General features: G+C 39.1%; 1 protein-coding gene across 1 annotated transcript in view; it reads left to right on the top strand.

Annotated features, from left to right (window-relative positions):
* The window catches only part of LOC124622421 (RNA-binding protein 28), a 116,739-nt gene that overhangs the window by 57,770 nt on the left and 35,485 nt on the right, over positions 1-23,484 (top strand). Inside the window, exons 7-8 of the mRNA XM_047148114.1 lie at positions 17,495-17,663; positions 19,940-20,222. Coding sequence (XP_047004070.1) covers positions 17,495-17,663; positions 19,940-20,222 — 452 coding nt within the window. The remainder of the gene's footprint in view (positions 1-17,494; positions 17,664-19,939; positions 20,223-23,484) is intronic.

The raw sequence follows: 23,484 nt of genomic DNA, 5'->3' as shown, positions 1-23,484 counted from the left end.
CAACAGATGATGTTGCGGATAATAGCGACGAACCACAGGATCCGATATGTCCTTTGCCTTGGACGGCCAACCACGTTGAACAAAACGTAATAGTAAACTCAGATGAGGATCCGTAGCTGTCTCACGTGCCACCTGACGATAATCAATCGGAAAATCCCGGAGGGATTGATGCTCATCGGCGTCAATCTGATGGCAAGAGTCGTCAGAGGAATCGAAGACATCATCCGCAGCAATCGGCAATCTAGAAAGCGCGTCAGCGTTTGCATGCTGAGCTGTAGGGCGATACAGTATCTCATACTGGTATTGTGATAACAAAAGAGCCCAACGTTGTAGTCTCTGAGCTGTCCGCTGAGGAACTGGTTTAGACGGATGAAACAGTGACGTCAGGGGCTTGTGATCTGTTACTAAATAGAATTGTCTACCATAGAGGTAGTGATGGAATTTTGTGACACCGAACACAATAGCCAACGCTTCCTTGTCCAATTGGCTATAATTACACTGAGCTTTGTTTAGCAATTTAGATGCGAACGCAATAGGACGTTCGGTGTTACCGACTCGGTGAGACAACACAGCACCGAGGCCGAAAGAAGAGGCATCACAAGCTAACACCAGAGGCTTGTTAGGGTCGTAATGGACCAGACAACGATCATTCAATAAAGCCTCTTTAAGCTGCTGAAAGGCTGATTGGCAATCAGCTGACCACACAAACGGAACATTCTTACGGCGGAGACGATGCAACGGTGCAGCAATCTGTGATGCATTAGGTATAAACCTAATATAATACGTCAATTTGCCAAGAACTGCTTGCAATTCATGCAGATTGCGAGGGGCGGGCAAATCACGAATAGCTGCTAAATGTGACTGGGAGGGATGAATGCCTTGAGCATTAATAACATGTCCCACTAGAAACACTCCAAATTACGGAAATGTTCAGCAGGCGTCCGACCGGACACAACAATATCGTCTAAATAGTTGCAACACGATGGCACATTAGCCAGAAGTTTTGACAAAAAACGCTGAAAAACAGCTGGAGCTGACGCTCAACCAAAAGGCAAACGCAGAAAACGGAACAACCCCAACGACGTGTTTATGACAAAATACTGTTGTGATTGCTCGTCGAGGGGCAATTGCAAATATGCTTCACGGAGATCAATTTTGGAAAAGAAACGAGCTTCCCCTAAATTATCCTTTCAGCTCGTCCGGTCTAGGCAAAGGAAAAGAATCAATGACAGTCTGAGGATTAACTGTCGACTTAAAATCAGCACACAAACGTAACTTGCCAGACGGTTTCTTTATAATAACTAAGGGAGAAGCCCACTGGCTCGCTGAAACGGGTCGAATAACACCGTTGTTTTGCCAACGACGAAGTTCATCTGCTACAGGTGCCCGAAGGGCATGAGGCACTGGACGAGCACAACAAAATCGAGGCTGAGCATTATCTTTTAACGTAATATGAGCGGCAAAGTTCGCAGCACAACCTAGTTCGTCTTTAAATATGTCACTGTATCGTGTACACAAATCGGTTATGCTGTCTTGAGGAACAACAACAGAATTGATTTGCAACACATTGTCTTGGATAGACAGGCCAAACAAGTCAAAACAGTCTAATCCGAAAATGTTTACACTGTCTGTAGTGCGGAGCACTGTGAATGAAACTGTTTTTGTATTGCCACGGAATGTGGCTGGCACGCTACATACACCTAATACAGGAATTTGTTCTCCACTATAAGTAGCCAAAGAATGTTTTGCCGCTGAAAGTTTAGGGCGGCCGATAGCCGCATACGTAGCACTATTTATGAGAGTCACAGACGCACCAGTGTCTAATTGAAAATTGAAGGTCTTATCCTGGATGCGTAGCTTCACAAATAGTTTATTACACTGTCTCTGGATCGGTGCAGTGGAGGTGGAAGACACAAAATCAGCGCGTGTTCGCTGCTTACGACAACTCGTGGGTTGGGCAGGTGGAACAACAACTCCCGCTTCACTTGCAGTCTGTACATTACTTTTTACAGCGTTTGAATTACGCTTGGGTCGCATAGCAGAGGGCTGGGTGGGTGGCTTATTGCGAACAAGTTTATTACCCACACAAACTGTGGAAGAGTCTTTAAACGCGACCTTCTGGGCGGGCTGACTTTGAAGAACATGAATATCCATGGGCTGGGCAGCACTAGAATTGTTCTTGCGTTTACGCAAACAAACAGTCTGGATGTGTCCTTTCCTTTGACAAAAGTGACAAACCGCGTTTCTTAACGGGCAACGTTCACGAGGATGAGCAAGAACACACTTAGGGCAAGACTTAACTCTATCATTTCGCACACGCGGCTGACGAATGTGTTTAACATGACGCGGCCGGCTAGTGTTTACAGTCTGACTCTGCCGGTGGGCCCGCGGGCGTGACATAACTTGCTTAGCACAGGCAATTTGAGAAATACATGGCTGATCTAACTCACACTCAGCATAGTCGAAAGTATCTTGGGCTTCAGTGATGTTCATCACAGTCTCTAATGACGGGTCAGGCAACTTTAAGATAGCAGCACGAATACGAGAATCTGCAATGTTTTGAGTAATAGCGTCTCGTAACATGACATCACTGTAGGAAGCTCCACACATACAATTAAATCGGCACTGACGGGTGAGGCCCCGTAAATCTGTTAACCGCTGTTTATTAGATTGATGTGGCAGTTTCTTTAATCTGAAGAACTTGAATCTGGCTGCTGCCACATGAACTCGCGACTCGAAATACTCAGCAAGCTTGTTAACAGCAACGTCATAGTCTAAAGCTTCTGGCTGGGATTCCGGGAACAACTTACAAAGTAGTCGATAGACTTCCACGCCTACAGTGGAAATTAAATAAAGCTGCCGCTCAGTACCTGTGATTTTGTAGACTGTCATGTGCGCCTGCAACTGCGCGAAATATTCTCGCCATTCTTCTCTTGATGCATCAAAAACACGGAAAGGTGGTGCTGCCTGTGCTTGTTCCTTTTGTGTTGGAGGATTAGCCGCTTGTTTGGCGATTGCTTCCACCAGACTTTGTATTTGCTGACTCTGTAACAAGATCAACTGTTGTAAGTCGGCAGACATAGTGAACACAAATTAAAGCAGCCCCCAAAAGTTTATCGCTATAATTAGTATAACCAGAAACAAGTTGAACCAGCTCTGCACACGAGTTCGGCAGTCCTCGTCGCCAGTTTTGTGGCGGCGTTCGTAGCGACAAACAATTCGCTGTAGAAACGGCTTACGAAGTCACCGCCACACTTTTAATAGCGGGCCGACCAGTCCGCTGGAACAGTGAACAGAAAGATGAAAACCCAAATACTCTGATTAAATAAAAGTAGGTACTTATCTTTATTAACGAAGATACAGAAACGCAGTAGTGAACTCTGTGTCTACAGAGATCTGTCTAGTTCGAGTCGGAGCGGCTAGGTCAGCGTCGGCTGACGACAAACAACAACTCTGCGGCGATGAACACACAACTGACTAGCAAGTACACAATTCGGTGGCGAGTATACAACTGAGCGGCGAATACAGAACTGTCCTAGCGCTCGCGACTCCAGCGCTTAAGAAACCAGAAGCCAGCGGTGGCGCGCGCAGACTTGCGGCGATTTCCTGTCTCGCTGGCGCTGCTTATGCGGACGGCGTCCGGACTTTGATGCTGCCAACCTTTTGGCAGCGGGCTCGGGTGGCATTACTGGTGAGGATATAACAATAATGAACTCTATTTTCAAGTAATAATTAACAAATAATTACAATTTCTTAACAGACCTCAGTTTGACATGTGTCCGCAACTTACAAAAGCCAACCAACAAAAGGTAAAAACAAAGGAAGATAAACGCAGACCATAAAAGCAATTTACAATTATCATTGTCTTTGTATGATACACATCGATATGTCCAATTATATCATAGAATGTTATATAAATAATTAATATTTATAAGTTTTCACTGTTTTTTCATACGTCGAATAGATAATGTTTATAACTGTTAGAGGCATAATTTCCTCTCGTTGCACTGTAGCCAAAAATTTATCATGTGGATGTTATAATGCCCCTTGGGCTGAGAAAAAAATTAGTTTATCTATTGTATATTTTTTTATCAGTCTACTCTCAAGATGCAAATGTTTAGTTTCAATTTTATTTAGTCATGATAAAATTATAGTTGAATCGAGTACTTTAAATGACTTCAGTGACTGTATTATCTCGGAAATTGCTGCGGATACTTCCTGGATTAACTTATCCCCCCCCCCCCCCCCCCCGCCCCCATTGGGTTCACTGGACTCGGAAAACCAGGAATAAAACCGTCCAAGGGGCTTCAAGAAAATACAGACACCTACTTTTAACAGTCGGGCTTGACATGATTGTAATAGAATATGCTGGAAAATGCAAATTTATGACTCTGTTGTAAGCATCTGAGATAATGAATGTTTTCTCATGGTGCTATATCATAGAATTTCCAAAGTCACTCATTTATCGAATGTCACAAGAATTTGCCACTGATGCCGTAAGACCGCCCCCGTGTCGAGCCGTTGGAACGCAGACAGGTAGTGGCTGCTGCTGGACCGCCCCCGGCCGAGTGGGAGGGGCGTCGGCTGCCGTCAGCTGCATCGTGGTTTGGATCTGCTGCTGGCTGGAAGTCGCACTGCAGCAGGTCTTGTTTCTCCTTTCCCACGTCCCTCAGTTTAAGACGAGTACATGAAATGTCAAAATATAAGCATCAGTGACAAGATAATTACTATTCTCATCCTGTGGAAAAGTTTATTAGTGTCCATTTCACTTGCATTCACACGGATGGAATTAGACTGTTTTTGGAGTATGTTCTGTATTTTGACACTGTTCAACACAATGTAGTGATTCACATGTAAGTTTATTACAATATGCACATTTTGAACACTGCACCGTTAATGATACAAGTGTCCGTAGTGTGCTTTGTATACTTAAGCGGAATGTAAATATTTTCGCGACGCGCTGCGTAGCCAACGTTGCATTATTGTTTTGCCGCGCGGCTAGCTGTACAGTCTGTCACATTAAATTTGGCACGCGGAGACGCTTCATATCAAACTACTAAAGGTCATCAGCTCAAATTAATTATTAATAGAGTCAACAGTACTCAACGTTCATAGCGTTGCTGCTAACTTTGACACTCCAAGAGCATTCATAAGGTTACATGATCACAGTTTTTATCACTGTTCATCATTATTCACAATGTAAATCACAGTTCTTCACGCGTCCACTAGTTCCTGCGAAACACGTTTCACTGTTCTGACTGCTGTCAGTAGTTTTCCACAGTACTTAACAGACAATCTATATGCAATTGACACTTTTCAAGTAATGAGGTCTGGTACACTTGCACATAAGTTCATATTACCATGACTGAATAACAAAATTTAAAATTTTACACTGTCACATGAACATGAGACAATATAAAACTTTCAGAATCTGCTACATTATCTTGACCATGAGATCATTACTGAACTGTCCAGATAACAGTACATTTCCAATTTTATTACAGATATGTATATTTATATTTTTTATTTTTTTATTGGGATTGTTATTTACCACGTTTTTGGGACAGATGTCCATGTTCAGTTTATCTAACAGGAATGTTGCTCATTAGAGCATTTTAAATGACTTCGTAATGAAACCGTGTACGTAAATCAGTACACATTCAGATTTCGCTTCACTAGTGGTGAAAGCAATTTATTTTATTTTTTATTTATTTATTTATTTATTTTTTTATTTTCAGTCACACAGCTCACACACCACCAACACTTGCTATGTGCGTGGGACTACATGACTCAATCTTATGAAAATATTTTTGTTATATCCATTCTTAGACACGAACAAATATATTATTTAAGCATTTTAATCATTTTTATCCCACGTATAGGAAGGTAAAATTCCTCACATTTAATGCAACAACACTCAAGTGTTTATCAAGTTATTTATCCCTTTTAGAGTAAAAATACATTTATTATGGGGATTCTCTATTCCTTGTTCAAATAATTCAAGAACATTACAGTGTAATACTTGACATAAAAGCTTATAAACTAATACATACATAATATTATCACCTTATTACTGCTAATTATTTTACCATAAACATTATATTTACAGTTATGGGATAGTGCACTTGCACTTCTGATTGGTATAGGTATAGCCTGTACATAATTTATTGGCTGCCCTGAATTGATAGAATTTTGCTGCGGCTGCCAATGACTTGGGCCTTGCTGTTGCCAATATTCACTGTTACCCCGCATATTTTTAGGCTTGTCTTTATATGGACTGTCTGACCTGTTGTCATTTCGTCTCTTTTCGGTTGCTATTGTTATTGTTTGGGTTTTCGTTGTGGTATGGCCTCTGATTACCATTCGGTTGTTGGTGTTCTTCGGCCTTTTGATAATTACTGTTATTATTATTAGGATAACCAAAATTTTGGTTGTAGGGATTCCTACTACTATTATTATTATTATTATTATTGTATTTTCCGTTACTATAAGCTTTATTTTTATTTTTCTTTGGACTACCTTTGCCCCTATTTCCATTATTTCCATTATTTCCATTTCATGAATTTCTTCTATTAGGACTATTATTATTGCTGATCACGTCAGAATTTTTTCTGGCTTCTTCTTGCACTAGATCCAGAGAATCAATTACAGACAGAAATTCTTTCAGATCGGTGTATGTAACATTAAATAATTTTTCTCTAATATGTATGGGTAATCTAGCTTTTAACACTCGCAATAAGTCTCTGGCGGTTACTGGCTCATCCCAGTACCGGGTCATGTTAATATATTTTTCAAAGTACTTTCTTAAGGAACCTGACTTCGGATTGTACATTTCTGCATTGTAAACAATTTTACGGAGTCACTCTTGAGTAGACGCTGACCAGAACTGATCAAGGAACGCCTTCTCAAAGTCGTGGAAAGTCTTGCACGTTTCTGCTGCGTGTAATGCCCAGAGCGACGCATCACCAGAAATATGTGAAACCACAAACTGTATTTTCTGTTCTTCCGACCATGATTTTGGAAGAACACTTTTGAAGTTTCGAATGAAAACTACTGGATGTATGTTTTTCTTGCTTTCTTCGTTAAATATTTGAAACTGTCTATGCTTAATTAGGCTTTCTTCATGCATCAAAGTAGTTAATTGCATGGAATTGCTATCATTCACAAGTGGTGTGGTTACTTTATTACAAGTACATTCTATTCCACTATTATTGTTCCTTGGTGTCACATATTGCTCTGATAATATCGGTTGATTACCAAAATTTGGTCTTCCTTCTGGTGCATTAAAATTCGCCGTTAGATTATCTGCGGTCTTTTCCCTGTCAGTACCAGTGTTGTCATTACTGCATACTGTCAGATTTTCAAAGTTTTGATTTTCAGAGCTCAGCACCCTGGCTACTTCTGTTTGGACTTGCTTTCGGATTTCCGAGGGAATGTCCTCCTGCATTGTTTCCACAGCGGTAGCCAAAGCTTTGAATTGGTTCTCTAGTCTATCTGCTTCAGTTTGAAGTCTATTGACCTGAACTGGAATGTTTGTTAACGGTTCAATAGTGGTTTTTACTGCATCGATCTCCTGCTTAAAATGGGTAGTAATAGCATTATCACGATTGACCAACACTTGATTTATCCTACGGACAATTTCTTTATCTCTTTCCAGAAAAATATTGTTTATATTTTCCATAAATTTCTTTTCCTTTTCTTGGTCCCTGAGCTCCTGTTGCTGTTTTTATAGAAAGCTTTTCCTGTCTAAGTTTTTCCTTTTCCTGCTGACGTCTTTCACGCTCCTGCTCTTTAATAGTAAACTTTTCAAAAAATGCTGTTAGCATATCCTTTATTGACATAGCTTGAGCATTGCTAACTTCTGCCCCTTGCTCAGAACAAATATTGTCATTAATTCCAAACTGGTTGAATGCAGGAGTGTCAGTTTGTTTTGGCAGCTCCTCAGTTTTACTATCACTCGGGACATCAGTTACTAAATTATCATTCATAGTTAAATTTTCTAATAATTCGACAGAAATATGGGTAGATTGTTCTACCTGAGACTCTGATGTCATCTCTGCATCAGTATGCTCATTCGGTTTATTTTTCTTTTGTTTAACCATTCTATCACCAATATAGCACAACAAATATATAAATCACTGACAAGCACCAATTGACACAAAATAATCTTATAACTAACACATATACACAAATAACACTTAAAAATATTGTTCTCGCAGCCAGAATATTCAATTATTACTACTTATGGCTGGAGGTACTGATTTTAATTTAAAATTGCACACGCAGTGAACGTTGATTGTGTGCTGCTATGCAACTACTGAACATGCACATCTGCCCCTACCTGAGTTAATCGAGAGCTGCGGACTGCACTGCTTATATGAAGTTACTGTCGCACCGGCGCAGAGACAGATTCGTACAGCAGTTCGGCAGGAAGATGTCAATGCTCATGAAACAAGTAAATAAACAATGATTAATAGTTTGTTTTGGTACTCCGTACCCGTAATAGATCACAATTTCAATTATTAAAATGAATAAATGTGCATTGGTGGCCCCACGTTGGGCACCAGTGTGGCGTTCGCTGCGTTATTTAGTGGTTTGGTATTTAACTAATTTGTAAATGGAAATGATAATCTTATTTTATTACATTGAGTAATTACTAAATAATTTTCTCCCGGCTAAAGATTTGATCAAGTTGCTAAAGAACTCCAAGTTAACGTCGTGTTAAAGTGTTGTCTGTAAGTTGTGTAAGTGTCACTAAATCACAGTTCATACAACAGATTCTATACAACTATGGATTATGATGGAAACAGTTATCTTCAGCAAAATGATCATTGAAACCACCGAATATCAGCCGCGCACAACACTGACATATGTTGCTTGAAACAATATTCTTCGCAACTCGTGCGTAATTAATTTCGGCTCCATACATCAGCTAGAAAAGTTTGTTATAACAATCGTGCTATGAGCACTGTTTTTAAAGAACCAATCTGATTCGAATTATTTTCATTAAAATGAGTTCGGGTCCACCGGTGCACATTTTATTTTTACACATTTGTATTACGTTCAGCATTTATGTCTGCAGAGTTGCGTAATTTGAATTTGCCGCTGTGATAATTGTTAAGATGGCGGCAGACAATTGATAGAGACTTTCTATTGTTAGGGCAAATAAGTAAATATTTAAAATGTTTATTAAATGCTATAAACTATACTTTCATATTGTGCAGTATTTAGACCTCATCAAGCAAACATTTGATTTGTTTCTAAGGAAAACACAGACAAAAACGCGATACAAATCGCTATCATCAATGGCTGCGCTCCTTGCAGTGGAAAGGAATAATTAACACAGATAATGCTTACTGAGAGAGGAATTAAAGTTACAAATAATTATTCACTCATATTTATAATAATAATGAACTCTATTTTCAAGTAATAATTAACAAATAATTACAATTTCTTAACAGACCTCAGTTTGACATGCGTCCGCAACTTACTAAAGCCAACCAACAAAAGGTAAAAACAAAGGAAGACAAACACAGACCATAAAAGCAATTTACAATTATCATTGTCTTTGTATGATACACATTGATATGTCCAATTATATCATAGAATATTATATAAATGATTAATATTTATAAGTTTTCACTGTTTTTTCATACGTCGAATAGATAATGTTTATAACTGTTAGAGGCATAATTTCCTCTCGTTGCACTGTAGCCAAAAATTTATCACGTGGATGTTACGGTACTCGGGGTAATGGAACACATCCACAGGCTGACGTTGACAGAGGACAAATGTAAACATAAGTAGAATGCACACCTGTCATTCTGTCAATCATCGTCAGTTGAAGAGTTGTGTAAGTAGAATGTACACCAGTGAAGAGAAGGTAGAAATGCTACTCATCTATGGGGAATGTAAGTTAACAGAACAGTAATTGCAATAATGTTTTCTTATGTACGGGTAAATATAGTACAGTAGTTTAGTCTTTTTAAATACTGTTGTGTAGAGTAGGCATACAGTAAAGGCTTTCCTTCGTACAAACTGCATTGACATAACGTTTCTTTTATTGGTGTTGTTGAAGGTAGGTGAAATGCTACGCAGGCAGTGGAACTGTACAGAGAGCGATATGCTGACAAGAACCCACCTTCCCAATGGATGTTTTCTCGTCTTGTTGCAATGCTTAAGGAAACAGGAAGTTTCATTCCATGACAATGCAATTGTCATAGCACTCACACAGACACAGTTGCCAAAGTTATTGTTCTCGCTTCTGTTGCTATGAATCCACATGTGAGCAGACGACATCTTGAACATGAGATTGGCATTCCTAAAACCAGTGTACATTTGTTCTTACACGTCACTGGTTCCATCCTTACCATGTACACCTACACCAAGAATGGCGTAGGAATGATTCCCAGAATCATGTACAGTTCTGTCAGTGGGCACAGCAGCAAATCCTCGCTAACCCGAACTTCTTCTCCAATATTCTATTTACTTGTTGAGTGTTCCTTCTCAAACAAAGGACAGGTAAAGAAAAGGAACTTGCATTATCAGTCCAGCGACAAACCACGATGGCTTAGACAGGTGGAACATCAGCTTCAATGGAGAGTTAACACGTCTGGTGTGGGATGCTTGGTACTACAATTATTGTCCCTTATTTCATTAAAAGGGTAGTCTAAATGGCACAGCATATGCTGATTTCCTCAGACAAATTTTTCCTCCTCTTCTGGATGAAGTGCCGCTAAGAACCAGAATGCTTATGTGGTATCAACATGATGGATGTCCAGCACATGCCTTGCATGCAAGTTGTGTTCTGAACCGAAGATATCCTGCCAGATGGAGTGGTCGAGCAGGAACAGATACTTGGCGTGCTAGGTCTCCTGATTTAAATCCTCAGGACTTTTTTTTCTTTGGGTATGCATTAAAGACGACGTCTATCACGATATTCCAACAACCAACCTCGTCTCCTACCTTCCAAACTTCACAGAAGCTTCTGTGAAGTTTGGAAGGTAGGAGATGAGGTATTGGCAGAATTGAAGCTGTGAGGACGGGTCGCGACTCATGCTTGGGTGGCTCAGATGGTAGAGCACTTGCCTGCGAAAGGCAAAGGTCCCAAATTCGAGTCTCGGTCCGGCACACAGTTTTAATGTGCCAGGAAGTTTCAAATCAGTGCACACACTGCTGCAGAGTGAAAATCTCATTCTGGATTAATCAGCATGACTGCCATTCTTGTAACTTGTTTTGAAATTTGAAATGCCATCCTATATTTTTTTTTATTCAGTAATTCTCTCCACAAGATGTTATCAAAAAGTATCACATTGTAACATTCACATAGGCGTGACATAATTAAACCCGCAACATAGAATTGACTTTGACTCTACTAGCACACATTAGACCTACAAGTACCTGTCATAATTTAACTCTTTCACTTTCTATAGTTGACACTAAAGATATGGAAACTTAAGGAAAATGCACACTAGTCATTCACTCAATCTCCTTCACATGAAGGTTTGTGTAAATATGATTAAGGTCTGTCTTTACTATACACAACATGTTTAAAAGAGCTACAGTACTACAACAGCGGAAATTCCTGTATGGAATAATATGTAATATATAGAGGAAAGGCAACCAGTCACCGTCAGCTGAATGCTGTTCGGTGCATAGAAACACACAACAGAGAATACTATAAAGACTGTTTTCTGGTGCATGTTTCTATGCGCCACACATCAGTCAGCTATAGGTGAGTAGTTGCCTTTCCTCTATTTTACATATAGTTCTACAGTACTGCATAGTGTACTTGTGTTGTATATAAGAAAATGTTATTGCAGTTGCTGTTTTGCTAATTTTCATTCTACCTTCTCTTCTTTTGTGTACATTGTACAAGTAAAGTGTAGTAGTTATTGCAAATGGTCAGCAGTTCAAATCAGATATTCACGAATTAACATTTTTCTGTGCAGAGTTTCTGTAGATAAGTTAAAAGCTCAAAAAAGAGTCAAAATTATATTTTCAGAACTGTAGAATGTAATAGTAAGAAGTAACAAATTCCAGCTATCCAGAAATACAGGGTGTATCAAAAAGAATAATCCAATTTGGCATGTCTGTATTTCTGAAACTAATAAACATATACAATGAATTTTGTTTTTTGATGAATGGGAAACTCAAAAAGTTTTTTTTTTCTTTTTTTTCATACCTTTTCATAGGCGTCCAGTATGCCCCCCTTGAGTTGCGCAGTGTATGTCATTGCGGTATTCAAATTGTTCCCACACTTAAGTTACAGCTTCCACAGCTGCTGTTATGTGATGTCTCAGTTCATTCATTGTTGTTGGCAATGGAGGCACATAAACAGTCTTTTACAATCCCCCATAAGAAAAAATCACATATAGTCATGTCCAGTGAGCTTGGAGACCAGTAATATAAGGCTGGATCATATGGTCCAGTGCGACCGATCCATCGTTCATTAATCCTTTGATTTAAAAACTCCCGCACTTCCATGTGTAAATGTCGACGCACCACACCCTAGGCAGACATCGGGGGCATGTTGAACTGTCAAGCTGCATGGCAAATGGATTTCTGTGGACTCCTTGTGAAACTATGACAGATGCGTTTGATGGCTGTGTCAGACACTTGGGGATGGCCCGGCAATTTGCCTTTACACAAGCAACCTGTTTCTAAGAATTGTTCATGCCATCATCTAATTCTCTGTGCTGTAGGAGGATCCACACCATACCTAACACTCCTGCTACTCTTGAGTTTTACACTAACTCAAGAGTTTGCTCTTTCCAACAGTACATTGTTCATGCACGCATCTCAAATAACATAATAGTTATGATTTTTTTCTTTCTAAATCGGATGATTCTTTTTGATACACCCCGCACTTTCACCAACTAATCCGAAGAAGATATAGAAACCACGAACAACACCATGTTCTCACTGTGACATGTACTTTTTGAACATGTTAATTTTCAGATAAAACTTTTCTTTACATTAAACAGTGGAAAATCCAGAATGGAATAATGATAGTATTAGGAAAAGGATAGATTGATACTCACCATATAGAGGAGATGTTGAGTCGCAGGCAAGTACAACAGAAAGACTGTTAAACATATGAGCTTTTAGCCAAAAGGCCGTCTTCTAAAGTAGACAACACACACACACACACACACACACACACACACAGGCAAGTACAACTAACACACACATGACCACTGTCTCTGGCCACCGAGGCCAGATTCAGTGACCAGAGACAGTGTTCATGTGGGTGTAAGTTGTGCTTGCTAGAATGTGTGTGAGTTGTCTTCTTTTCTTCATGAGAAGGCCTTCTGGCCAAAAGCTCACATGTGTAGCAGTCTTTTTATTATGTCTGTCTGCGACTCAACATCTCCTCTATATGGTGGGTAGCAACCTGTCCTTTTCCTAATACTGTCATTTTTTCTGACATTAATCTGTCCATCAAATTGCAACACAGTAACAACAACAAAGATAGTATGTAGGTGCAATTACACATAAGCAGTAACACCAAATACAAACCACATACATAAATGGTTCAACTGAGAATCAGTTTTGACATCTGCTTCAGAATAGTGTATGAAATTTAGAGAAATTTCAAAATTTTTCTTGTGGATGAAATTATTTTTCAAGATAAATTATTGATATGTAACTATAATGCTGCTCAGCTTTACTTTAAACCAAATCATCTCATGATTGCTGGATAAACTTAACTACTGAACTCTGGGTTTACATTTTACTGCAGTCTTTTACAACTTCATTTATAGCACAACACTAAGATACTAACTCAGAATGTGAAGAAGAAACCTGTCCTAGTTTGCCTGTGCCTTTGACAGAGAAATCAGTCTTCACTCAGTGTGAGAATTCACATAAAACATAGTCAGTCTGACTGACTGATGCATTTACTCAGTCAGGATGTACTACATGTGAAGGCACCAAGAAGCTATGACATTTGTTCGGTCCATGTGGTCTCTCTTCCACAACGGCACTGTCGTGGCTCATTAGATCATTATATGGCTCTTCTTCTTGCCATTACAGGCCCTATGATTGAGCTGTGGAGCTAGACATCCCAGTCCTCTTACTTTGGCTTGCAATATCTTGTGGGGCTATTTCAGCCAAACACTTTTCAACTGGCTAAGTAGTTCATCTGTGCACACTTGCCTCTGCGAATGTGATCACTCCATGTAGGTTCCTGTTCATCAGTGTCATGAGTTGGCACACACATGCTCCCACCTTTTCCTTTGGTGCCTTCACGTTTTCCAACCATCAAGGTACTTCCTCCACCCCACTTTTTTCCTACTGACGTTACAAGAACTTTCTAATAGATAACTCCTATGCATGCACATATCAGTCATCTGATTTTTCTTAATACAAAAATTAGCTATAATATATCCATGTGACACTTTGCATTAATTAATAAATTTCCCTATAAATATCCTTTTACAAAATTTAATAGCAAAACATTTGGAAAAAAAGATATTCTACTTATGATGTGGAGTGTATGCGTGACAAGAAGCTGTTGTGTTACAATCTGGGTAATGATGGTAAAAGTAAACCTACAATCTCAGTGCAGTTCAGTAGAGTGCACTGCATCTTTAACCAAGAAAAGCATCATTTGGCTTTTTAATGATATTACACATAGCAGTGATATTTTATTACAGCAGATAATTTGATGGACTTTTATTTAGACCCTGTACTGCTACATGTATATCACGACTTCTTTACATTTGTTAGTTTGCATGTTCGTCTTTCTTCAGATAGAAGAGCAATGCGAAAAATGATGACTTTGTATGAAAAATGTGAGATAAAGTCATCATAGTATAGTTGTTGATTGCTGTGGTGCTAGGCCATCAGCAATTGTGTGTAATTTACTGCCTACCTAAATACATGGAACTCAGGATTTTGTGGTGTCATTCCAAGATCAACTTAAATTCTTTCCGCTTTAATATACTTCACAGTTTTTTTGAGTTACATAATATTAAATAGTTTTCATTCACTTACCTAGAGTCTGTTACTCAAATCTTTATAACAACTATTACTCGGTTTAATTATATTTCATCAGTGTGTTTTGGGTTATTGCTGTTAATTTTCAAAATCGTGTCTGCTTGGTTTATTAACATGACATTGCCATGTAATCAAAAACATTAAGTAAAACAGTAACATATATGTTGACTTCAGCGTGGCCCAAATATAAACTGATTACAACATTGATATATTCAGTAATTCATACATTGTTCATTTTGCTTCAGTAAATAGTAATAACTGCCACAGGAGACTTGGCATGGCATTGGGGTTTGTCTTGTGGTAGATGGCTGTTGACATGATGAAAATTTAATCTGATGACATGAAATGCCCATGCTGTGCAAAGAACAGCCGGTCTTTGTGTCGCTCATGCAACAAAGAAAACACAAAACAAACACTGTGTATATTTTCAACTTTTCGCAGCATAATGAATAGTTCATTAAATTTTGGGCATGCAGCCACGCAAATAAAATTTCTTCCACTTATATTTTGGCTACGTATCATCTGGCAATCCTCAGAGTAAGTCGCAAGACTGACAACAAGGTGCCAAGTGTGGCCTTATATGCTCCACCACGGCGGTATGTACCTGCGAGTTGCAGGCGCTGGTTGAGAGCAAAGAGTAGTCATACATAGGTCAAACAGCATTCTCCGTTCATGAGAGAAGTGTGGAACATTGAAGATACACATGCTTATCACAGCCAGGCAAGTCAGTTGTGGCTGAACATTGTACTGATACAGGGCATTCTATGAACTACAATGGTGTGAAGATTCTAACATCCATCTCTTCCTTTTGTCATTCTTTCTTCAAGGAAACCATAGATATAGCTAGTAATTTAATAAATAACATGGAATCCAGCTCTTGGGATAATTAAACTGCAGAGAAGTCATCATGGTGTCATCGCTGCTGAACATACATCGGTAAGTGAATCGAATGTCTATGCCTTCGCCACAGGTGGCGCATATGGAAGCACATCTCTTTGCTGCTAACCAGCTTCTGTAACTCGCAGGTGCATACCGCCATGGTGGAGCATAGAAGGCCACGCTTGGCACCTTGTCATCAGTCTTGTGACTTACTCTGAGGATGGCCGGATGATACACGGCCGAAATATCAGTGGAAGACATTTAATTTGTGCGGCTGCATGCCCAACATTTAATGAACTAAACACTGTGTAGTTCTATATTAAACAATTACTACTATAAAATGATTAATGTTCACATATAACATATTGTGTTGCATACTTTACCATGTACCGTGGAGGTGGAAAAATCTTCAGTAGTACAGCCCAACTTCAGCATCACTACAGTTTGCATACAGTGTTCAGTGTGTCAACATGCCTCAAGTAGTCATTTCAAGGTTTTGTTACACAAGCATTGTGTCACTGTACAGCAAGAAGGGTTGTTGTCTGCGTGGGAAGTTGCTTGGTAAATTTATGTACACCACAGTGATGGCCCAGCTGTATGCAACCATCTTGGCATGATCAGTTTGATGTCTATGTGTCTATGCATTATGTGGTTTTAGAAGAAGGTGGGTAAGGGACATCTTTGACTGGAACTTGTGTCAGTGCTATCTCTTCACTAACGAGTGCAGGGTTCGTCATGACACATGAAGGACTGTCTTAGAAGAGTGTGGAGGTGGCCAGGTACCAATGCACATCTCAGGCATGCAGTCCCACGGATCCAGCAGTGAGACAGTTCTCTGTGTACAAATGTTAGATGCCTCTGATCACTATTGAGATTAACTTGAGAGCTGTGCAGTGTCAGGACTAAATCCTCCTACCTATTGTCCAGTCCTATAATCAACATCAGTAATGTATGAACACACCATACCCATCTGGTGAGCACTGTCAAGGAGACAGAAATCAACCAAATAGAGTGGCCTATGGTATCCACTGACATGAATTTGATTCACCTTGTTTGGGACCAGTTGAAACTTGCAGTGTGTCATTACTGGAACCCTCCTAGCTGTGAATAACCTCAAGAGAGCCATCTTCGAAGAGCTGGAGTGACCACATGGACAGCATGCTGAGGCAGGTCCAAGCATGTTAAAATGCATGAGTTGGAACACCATCATATTGAATGTTAATCAACAGCAGATCTTGATTTCAAAAATGTTCATTTTTGAACAGATTTCATATATTTTTGTTGTTGATTTGTTATTTCACAATAAAGTTATGTTTTTCAGGTTCTTAAGTCTTATTGTTTCATTCTCTTTTCCCATTGATTATAAGCCCACACATGTTCACAGATATGCATATTACGTGTGTGTTTTTTAGGTTTGGAAAAGGTCATTGGATGAAAGCTAAGCTATAAGCTCGACATCAGTTTTATATGCCTGTCTGCTACTAGACATCCCAGCTACACATTGACTCTTTATCCATACTTTTTCTATTTTTTGTATTAAAAGTACTTCATTTTTTGAATATTGACATTATATTTGAGTTTGTTTAAAATAAATTGCTTTAAAACATTTCAGATAACTGAAGATATCCTTCGAGAACATTTTAGCAAATATGGAGATATCACAGAAATTAATTTACTGAAAAGACCAGACGGAAAACTTGTTGGTTGTGCCTTTATTCAGTTTGAAAGGGTGCAGAGTGCAGCAAAGGCAATATTGGGTTCCAGTGGGAAACCATTAATAGGTATCTGTTTAATTCTTAATGAACACTTTGCTATGAATTTCTTTTTGTGTGTTTTTTTATATTGCAAATATTTTTACAGTCTCTTGTTTCAGTAGTTTAACACTGCTTAATTTCATGTCTTGTAAGTATCATAGTTGTTGTCTTCTGATTTGCTTCATCTTTCTTATATAAAAATTTATGGGTTTTTTATAAAGTACTTTATTTGTATCAAATTTTGAAAAATGTAGTTGTAATTGGAAAACGTAAAAGAGTATGACAAAATCCCTCCCTCTGTACAAAGCATCATTAGGACTTTTGGACACATTTCATCTTTTCAGTATATACCCTGTTCGGAAGATACAGTGTTTATTTCTTTCAATCAAAGAAGCTGGCTGTGTTCTGTTAAAACTATTGTATGCAATGCAAGGAATTTTAACCTCATGGAGTGTGTGCGTTGACTTGTCCTGAGCAGACACCAGAAACCACTGCAGAATAACATGGAGTGTTTGGGACAAGTATGTCTGACTAACTTTGTGTGTGAGGACAGTTCATTCAATGGAAGACACCTTGTGACCACATACATGGTGGCAAGGTTGACTTAATATATTTATTGGAAGTGTCTTCCTGATTAATATACTTCTAACACTGGCTTTCCCAGTAAATCTTATTTGTGTACACTTTTTGAATTGTTCACTGGACTCCACAACTGATTCATTTGGAGAGTCACATGGACGAATGAAGATGGAGTTACACGACTCTGAAATCAGTGACGTATTTTACATATTAACATCATAGATAAAGACAGTTGATTGGAACATTTTGAATATACTGCCAAGTGCTCACGAAGTCCATTTGAGAAAAAAACTGATCACACAAAAATGCTTTAGTAATTCTCTGCCTAGAAATGAATAAATATTTGATTTTTGTACACGAGAACACTAATGAGTTGATTATGGCAGCAAGACTCCATTTTACACCAAGGCACAAATACTTGTTACTTGTGGCCTCGCCCTTTGTTTCAGGCAGAGCTGGGTAGTGCATTGGTTAAGACTGGATTTGTCTTTGAAAGGACTAGGCTAGAAATCCCTGTCTGTGAACCCGGACTTAGGTGTTGTGTGACTTCTTTGCGTCTGCTTAAGATAAACATAGGGATGATTCCTTTGCAAAGGACACTGCTGAATGACTTCCCTATCTTTTTTCCCGATCTGAGCCTGTAATCTGCCTCTAATGTTGTTAATGTGATGTTAAACTTAAATCTTCCTTCATTCATTCCAAGTCTAATGAGTTTCTTTTAATTATCTTGTAGTAAATATTCACCACATGAAAAATTTTACACATGTCCAGGCAACTTATACACAACTCTGATGATGAAGTTATCTGTGCTGTTGGACAGTGACAGCATCATCCAGAAACTTCCATACAGTGAAGTAGATGTATGCAGTATAACTTGGTGCTTATCTAGTCAGAGGAGAGGAGTGTAGGTGATAATCTAGGTGTGGGAGTTCTTGAAAGAAGCCATACACTGCGTGGGAAGCCTTGATCTCTTTCACTTCTGTCTTCTGACGTTGCACATAATCTTATGTATCTAACCACAAAGTACTCTATCTGCACCAAAAATGTTTGTCAAGTGTAATGCTATGCTGTTTATCATTCAGGGTAGCAAATAATGGTCAGCAGTTGACTGGTAACTGAGCTTGCAGCTGCTTTGTCTCAAAGAGATGGACTCACTCAGTGTCTTCCTGTGTGCCCTTCAATTACAACTGAGCAAGGTGCCATCACAGTATAATGATAGATTTGTGTCTGAGAGAATCTGGATACAAATACAGATCCAAATGTGGAAATATGCCTCACAAATTGCATCACCATACTCAGATTTAATCAGTCCTTTGATACTGAGCTGAGTGAAACATTTTAACCAGTGGCCCAGATGATGCACTGACAGTTTTAATGCAGATTTCTTGGTCTCTGCTATTTGTGGAGAATGAAATGGCCCCCTCCAATTGGTTGGATCTTCAATGTATCCTCCTGTTGTACACTTTTTCCCCATGCTGACCCCCTTCCACCCACTGCCGTGCCCAATTTCATCCTTGTCTCCTCTAATGACTGTTACACAACAGTGAAGCATGTCTTAAATTTTTTTCTGCCAGGGGATGGAAATTTGATGAGTCAGCAACTATCTAAACTTTGTGCTTACTCAACACTTGGAATTTTCATCTTTAGAACAATTGTTTGTTTCTTCATGTACTCATTTTATGTTGTTTTTCAGACTGTATTCAGCTGCTGTGATCTCCTTTCAGGTAGAACTGTTGTTATTGATTGGGCTGTTCCTCATACAAAGTATGTTGAGGCTACAAAAAATGAGAAAGACATGACAATTAAAGAAGAAGATGAATCCAAAGCAGATATCAAATCTGAAATATCTTCACAAGCATCTATAAAAGATGAAAGTGATTCTGAATCAGGCTTTGAATCTGATAAGGTTGTCAAAGAAGAAAGCACATCAAATGACTCTTCTAAGGTTATCAAAGCAGAGAACAGCTCAGATGAGTCTGAAGATGATGAACTTATCACAGAGGATGAGTGAGATAATTTATGATTTTTTTTATTTATTTGTTTATTTTTGCCTTCTATTGTGTGTTTGTTGATAAATTTCTTATCAATGGTGCTGACACATTAAGTGTTCTGTGAATGTTATGGTAAATTAAGAGTTCCCTTCTGCACTTTACATAAATTTTGAAATGAATTTTAGAGTCATAATATTGTAATTTTATCTTTCTTGAGCAATATGTGATGGTTATTTATTCTGATCGGTTTGAGAAAAATGCTTGTACAGCATACAGTGGTATGTCGCATGGTTTGCATTTATACCTGGTTTCTTGGCACACTTTCAGTTTCAAGCAAACTGCACTTCTAAACATCAGTATACCATCTCGTGGGTGATCACTTTGAGTGAAATTTGGGAAATACCTCCCTTTGAATAATAGAGAATTATCATGAGAGTGCCTTCATTTACATTTATCTATAGTGTTGGAAAATGTTTTACAAGTTCAGACAAAACCTTGTTATGAATATTTTTTCCACTTTTATGTCTCTGTGGAGAGCTTGAGCATTTATGTTAGGACAGGGCAGATCATGGAAAAGAATTGTGTATTCCATTTCATAGTCTTATGCAGTAATGCAGTTTATCCATAGCATACCAGAGAGATCAAATGCCACAAAATGTAAGTTGTAAACAACACATTGTGGCATCTTAATTTTTACAGAAGTTGTCCAATTAGTCTTTTTGATCTGGAGTTCTTCTTTAGTATTGCAGGTAATTTGATCCACATTTTTCTGACATTGCAACACTTAATGGAAAACATTGTTTCAAATGTCATAAACTGTATTTCCTTTGGTGTTCGGAATTGACCTACATGCAGTGCTTCTACGCTTCCCTGCCATAATTGATTGATGGTACATGTATTGAGACAGTTAGGACAGGTCAGAAGATGTTCTACATCCCAATATTCACCATAATGACATCTGTAATCATATTCATCCCTAAGGTCCCACATTATAAGGGTTGCCTTCGCTGGTGACATGTCTCTTCTGAAGCAGTTCAGGCTCCTCCAAATCTTCCATTTCAGGCTCTTGCCACTTGGCATCCCCCGTAGTTGAGGGTAATCATTTGCACGCTTGTAAGTTCTTTGCTCAAGAATCTCTCTTGGGATTTGAGATTTCCTAGTCCATAGGTAGCTCCAAATAAGATGTGGCATTCATTGAAGTAATGTATAAGCTTTTCAATGTGTTCATGGTTGGACCTTCAAGATTTGGTGTCCGTGAATCTGGCCCCTTTGTATAGTTTATTGAGGGGCATGCATCCCATGCAAACAGTTATTGAACAGCATATTCTATTTAAGCTTAAATTGACCTTTTTGACATGAATAGATCTGGACCATTCTGAGCAATCATGTTCTGTTGTGGAGAAACACATTGCCTGGGCTGTAGTTATCAGCTCGATTGGTTTGCCTCCCCATTGGTTGTTAACTAATTTTGTCAGTGCGTTATTTGTTGCTGTGACTTCATAATGGGTCTTCTTGCAGTTGAATATTGATGCCTGGTCATGTAGTACACCCAAGTATGTCAGTTTATCAATGTGTTCCTGGCTGATGCTGTTCTAGGTTTTTTTGGGTGATGATGGAAGCTGCTGACTTGTATCTTTGAGGGATTAATTTAAAGGAATTTTCCTGGTATAGTTCTGACATGGTGCTTACAGCATGTTCTATGTTTTGTTCTACATCAAAACTCTTTCCTTGAGCTATTATGGCCAGATCGTTGGCATATGGGAAGTGGGTCCTGTAATTTGGTGTTGATTGGTCATTGTTATACAGATCGATTAAAGGGGAGGGGGGCAGGCCACTGCCCTGGACAAGACTATTTTTCTGCTCTCTCCATTGTTGGGGAGGCTTGCATGCCTCAGCGATACAGATAGCCGTACCGTAGGTGCAACCTCAAAGGAGGGGTATCTGTTGAGAGGCCAGACAAATGTGTGGTTCCTGAAGAGGGGCAGCAGCCTTTTCAGTAGTTGCAAGGGCAACAGTCAGGATGATTGACTGATCTGGCCTTGTAACACTAACCAAAATGGCGTTGCTGTGCTGGTACTGCGAACAGCTGAAAGCAAGGAGAAACTCCAGCCGTAATTTTTCCCGAGGCCATGCAGCTCTACTGTATGGTTAAATGATAATGGCATCCTCTTGGGTAAAATATTCCAGAGGTAAAATAGTTCCCCATTCGGATCTCCGGGCAGGGACTACTCAAGAGGACGTCATTATCAGGAGAAAGAAAACTGGTGTTCTACGGATCAGGCATGGAATGTCAGATCCCTTAATCGGGCAGGTAGGTTAGAAAATTTAAAAAGGGAAATGGATAGGTTAAAGTTAGATATGGTGGGAATTAGCGAAGTTCGGTGGCAGGAGGAACAAGACTTGTGGTCAGGTGAATACAGGGTTATAAATACAAAATCAAATTGGGGTAATCCAGGAGTAGGTTTAATAGTGAATAAAAAAATAGGAGTGCAGGTAAGCTACTACAAACAGCATAGTGAACGCCTTATTGTGGCCAAGATAGACACGAAACCCATGCCTACTACAGTAGTACAAGTTTATATGCCAACTAGCTCTGCAGATGATGAAGAAATTGAAGAAATGTATGATGAGATAAAAGAAATTATTCAGATAGTGAAGGGAGATGAAAATTTAATAGTCATGGGTGACTGGAATTCGATAGTAGGAAAAGGAAGAGAAGGAAACGTAGTAGGTGAATACGGATTGGGGGAAAGAAATGAAAGAGGAAGCCGCCTGGTAGAATTTTGCACAGAGCATAACTTAATCATAGCAAACACTTGGTTCAAGAATCATAAAAGAAAGATATATACATGGAAGAAGCCTGCAGATACTGACAGGTTTCAGATAGATTATATAATTGTAAGACAGAGATTTAGGAACCAGATTTAAATTGTAAGACATTTTCAGGGGCGGATGTGGACTCTGACCACAATCTATAGGTTACGAATTGTAGGTTAAAACTGAAGAAACTGCAAAAAGGTTGCAATCTTAAGGAGATGGGACCTGGATAATCTGACTAAACCAGAGGTTGTACAGAGTTTCAGGGAGAGCATAAGGGAACAATTGACAGGAATGGGGGAAAGAAATACAGTAGAAGAAGAATGGGTAGCTTTGAGGGATGTAGTAGTGAAGGCAGCAGAAGATAAGTAGGTAAAAAGGCGAGGGCTAGCAGAAATCCTTGGGTAACAGAAGAAATATAGAATTTAACTGATGAAAGGAGAAAATATAAAAATGCAGTA

The sequence above is a fragment of the Schistocerca americana genome, chromosome 7 (genome assembly GCF_021461395.2).
Source record: "Schistocerca americana isolate TAMUIC-IGC-003095 chromosome 7, iqSchAmer2.1, whole genome shotgun sequence".
Taxonomy (NCBI): domain Eukaryota; kingdom Metazoa; phylum Arthropoda; class Insecta; order Orthoptera; family Acrididae; genus Schistocerca; species Schistocerca americana.
The sequence above is the reverse complement of the archived record's forward strand: the minus strand, read 5'-3'. Positions and strand labels throughout refer to the sequence as shown.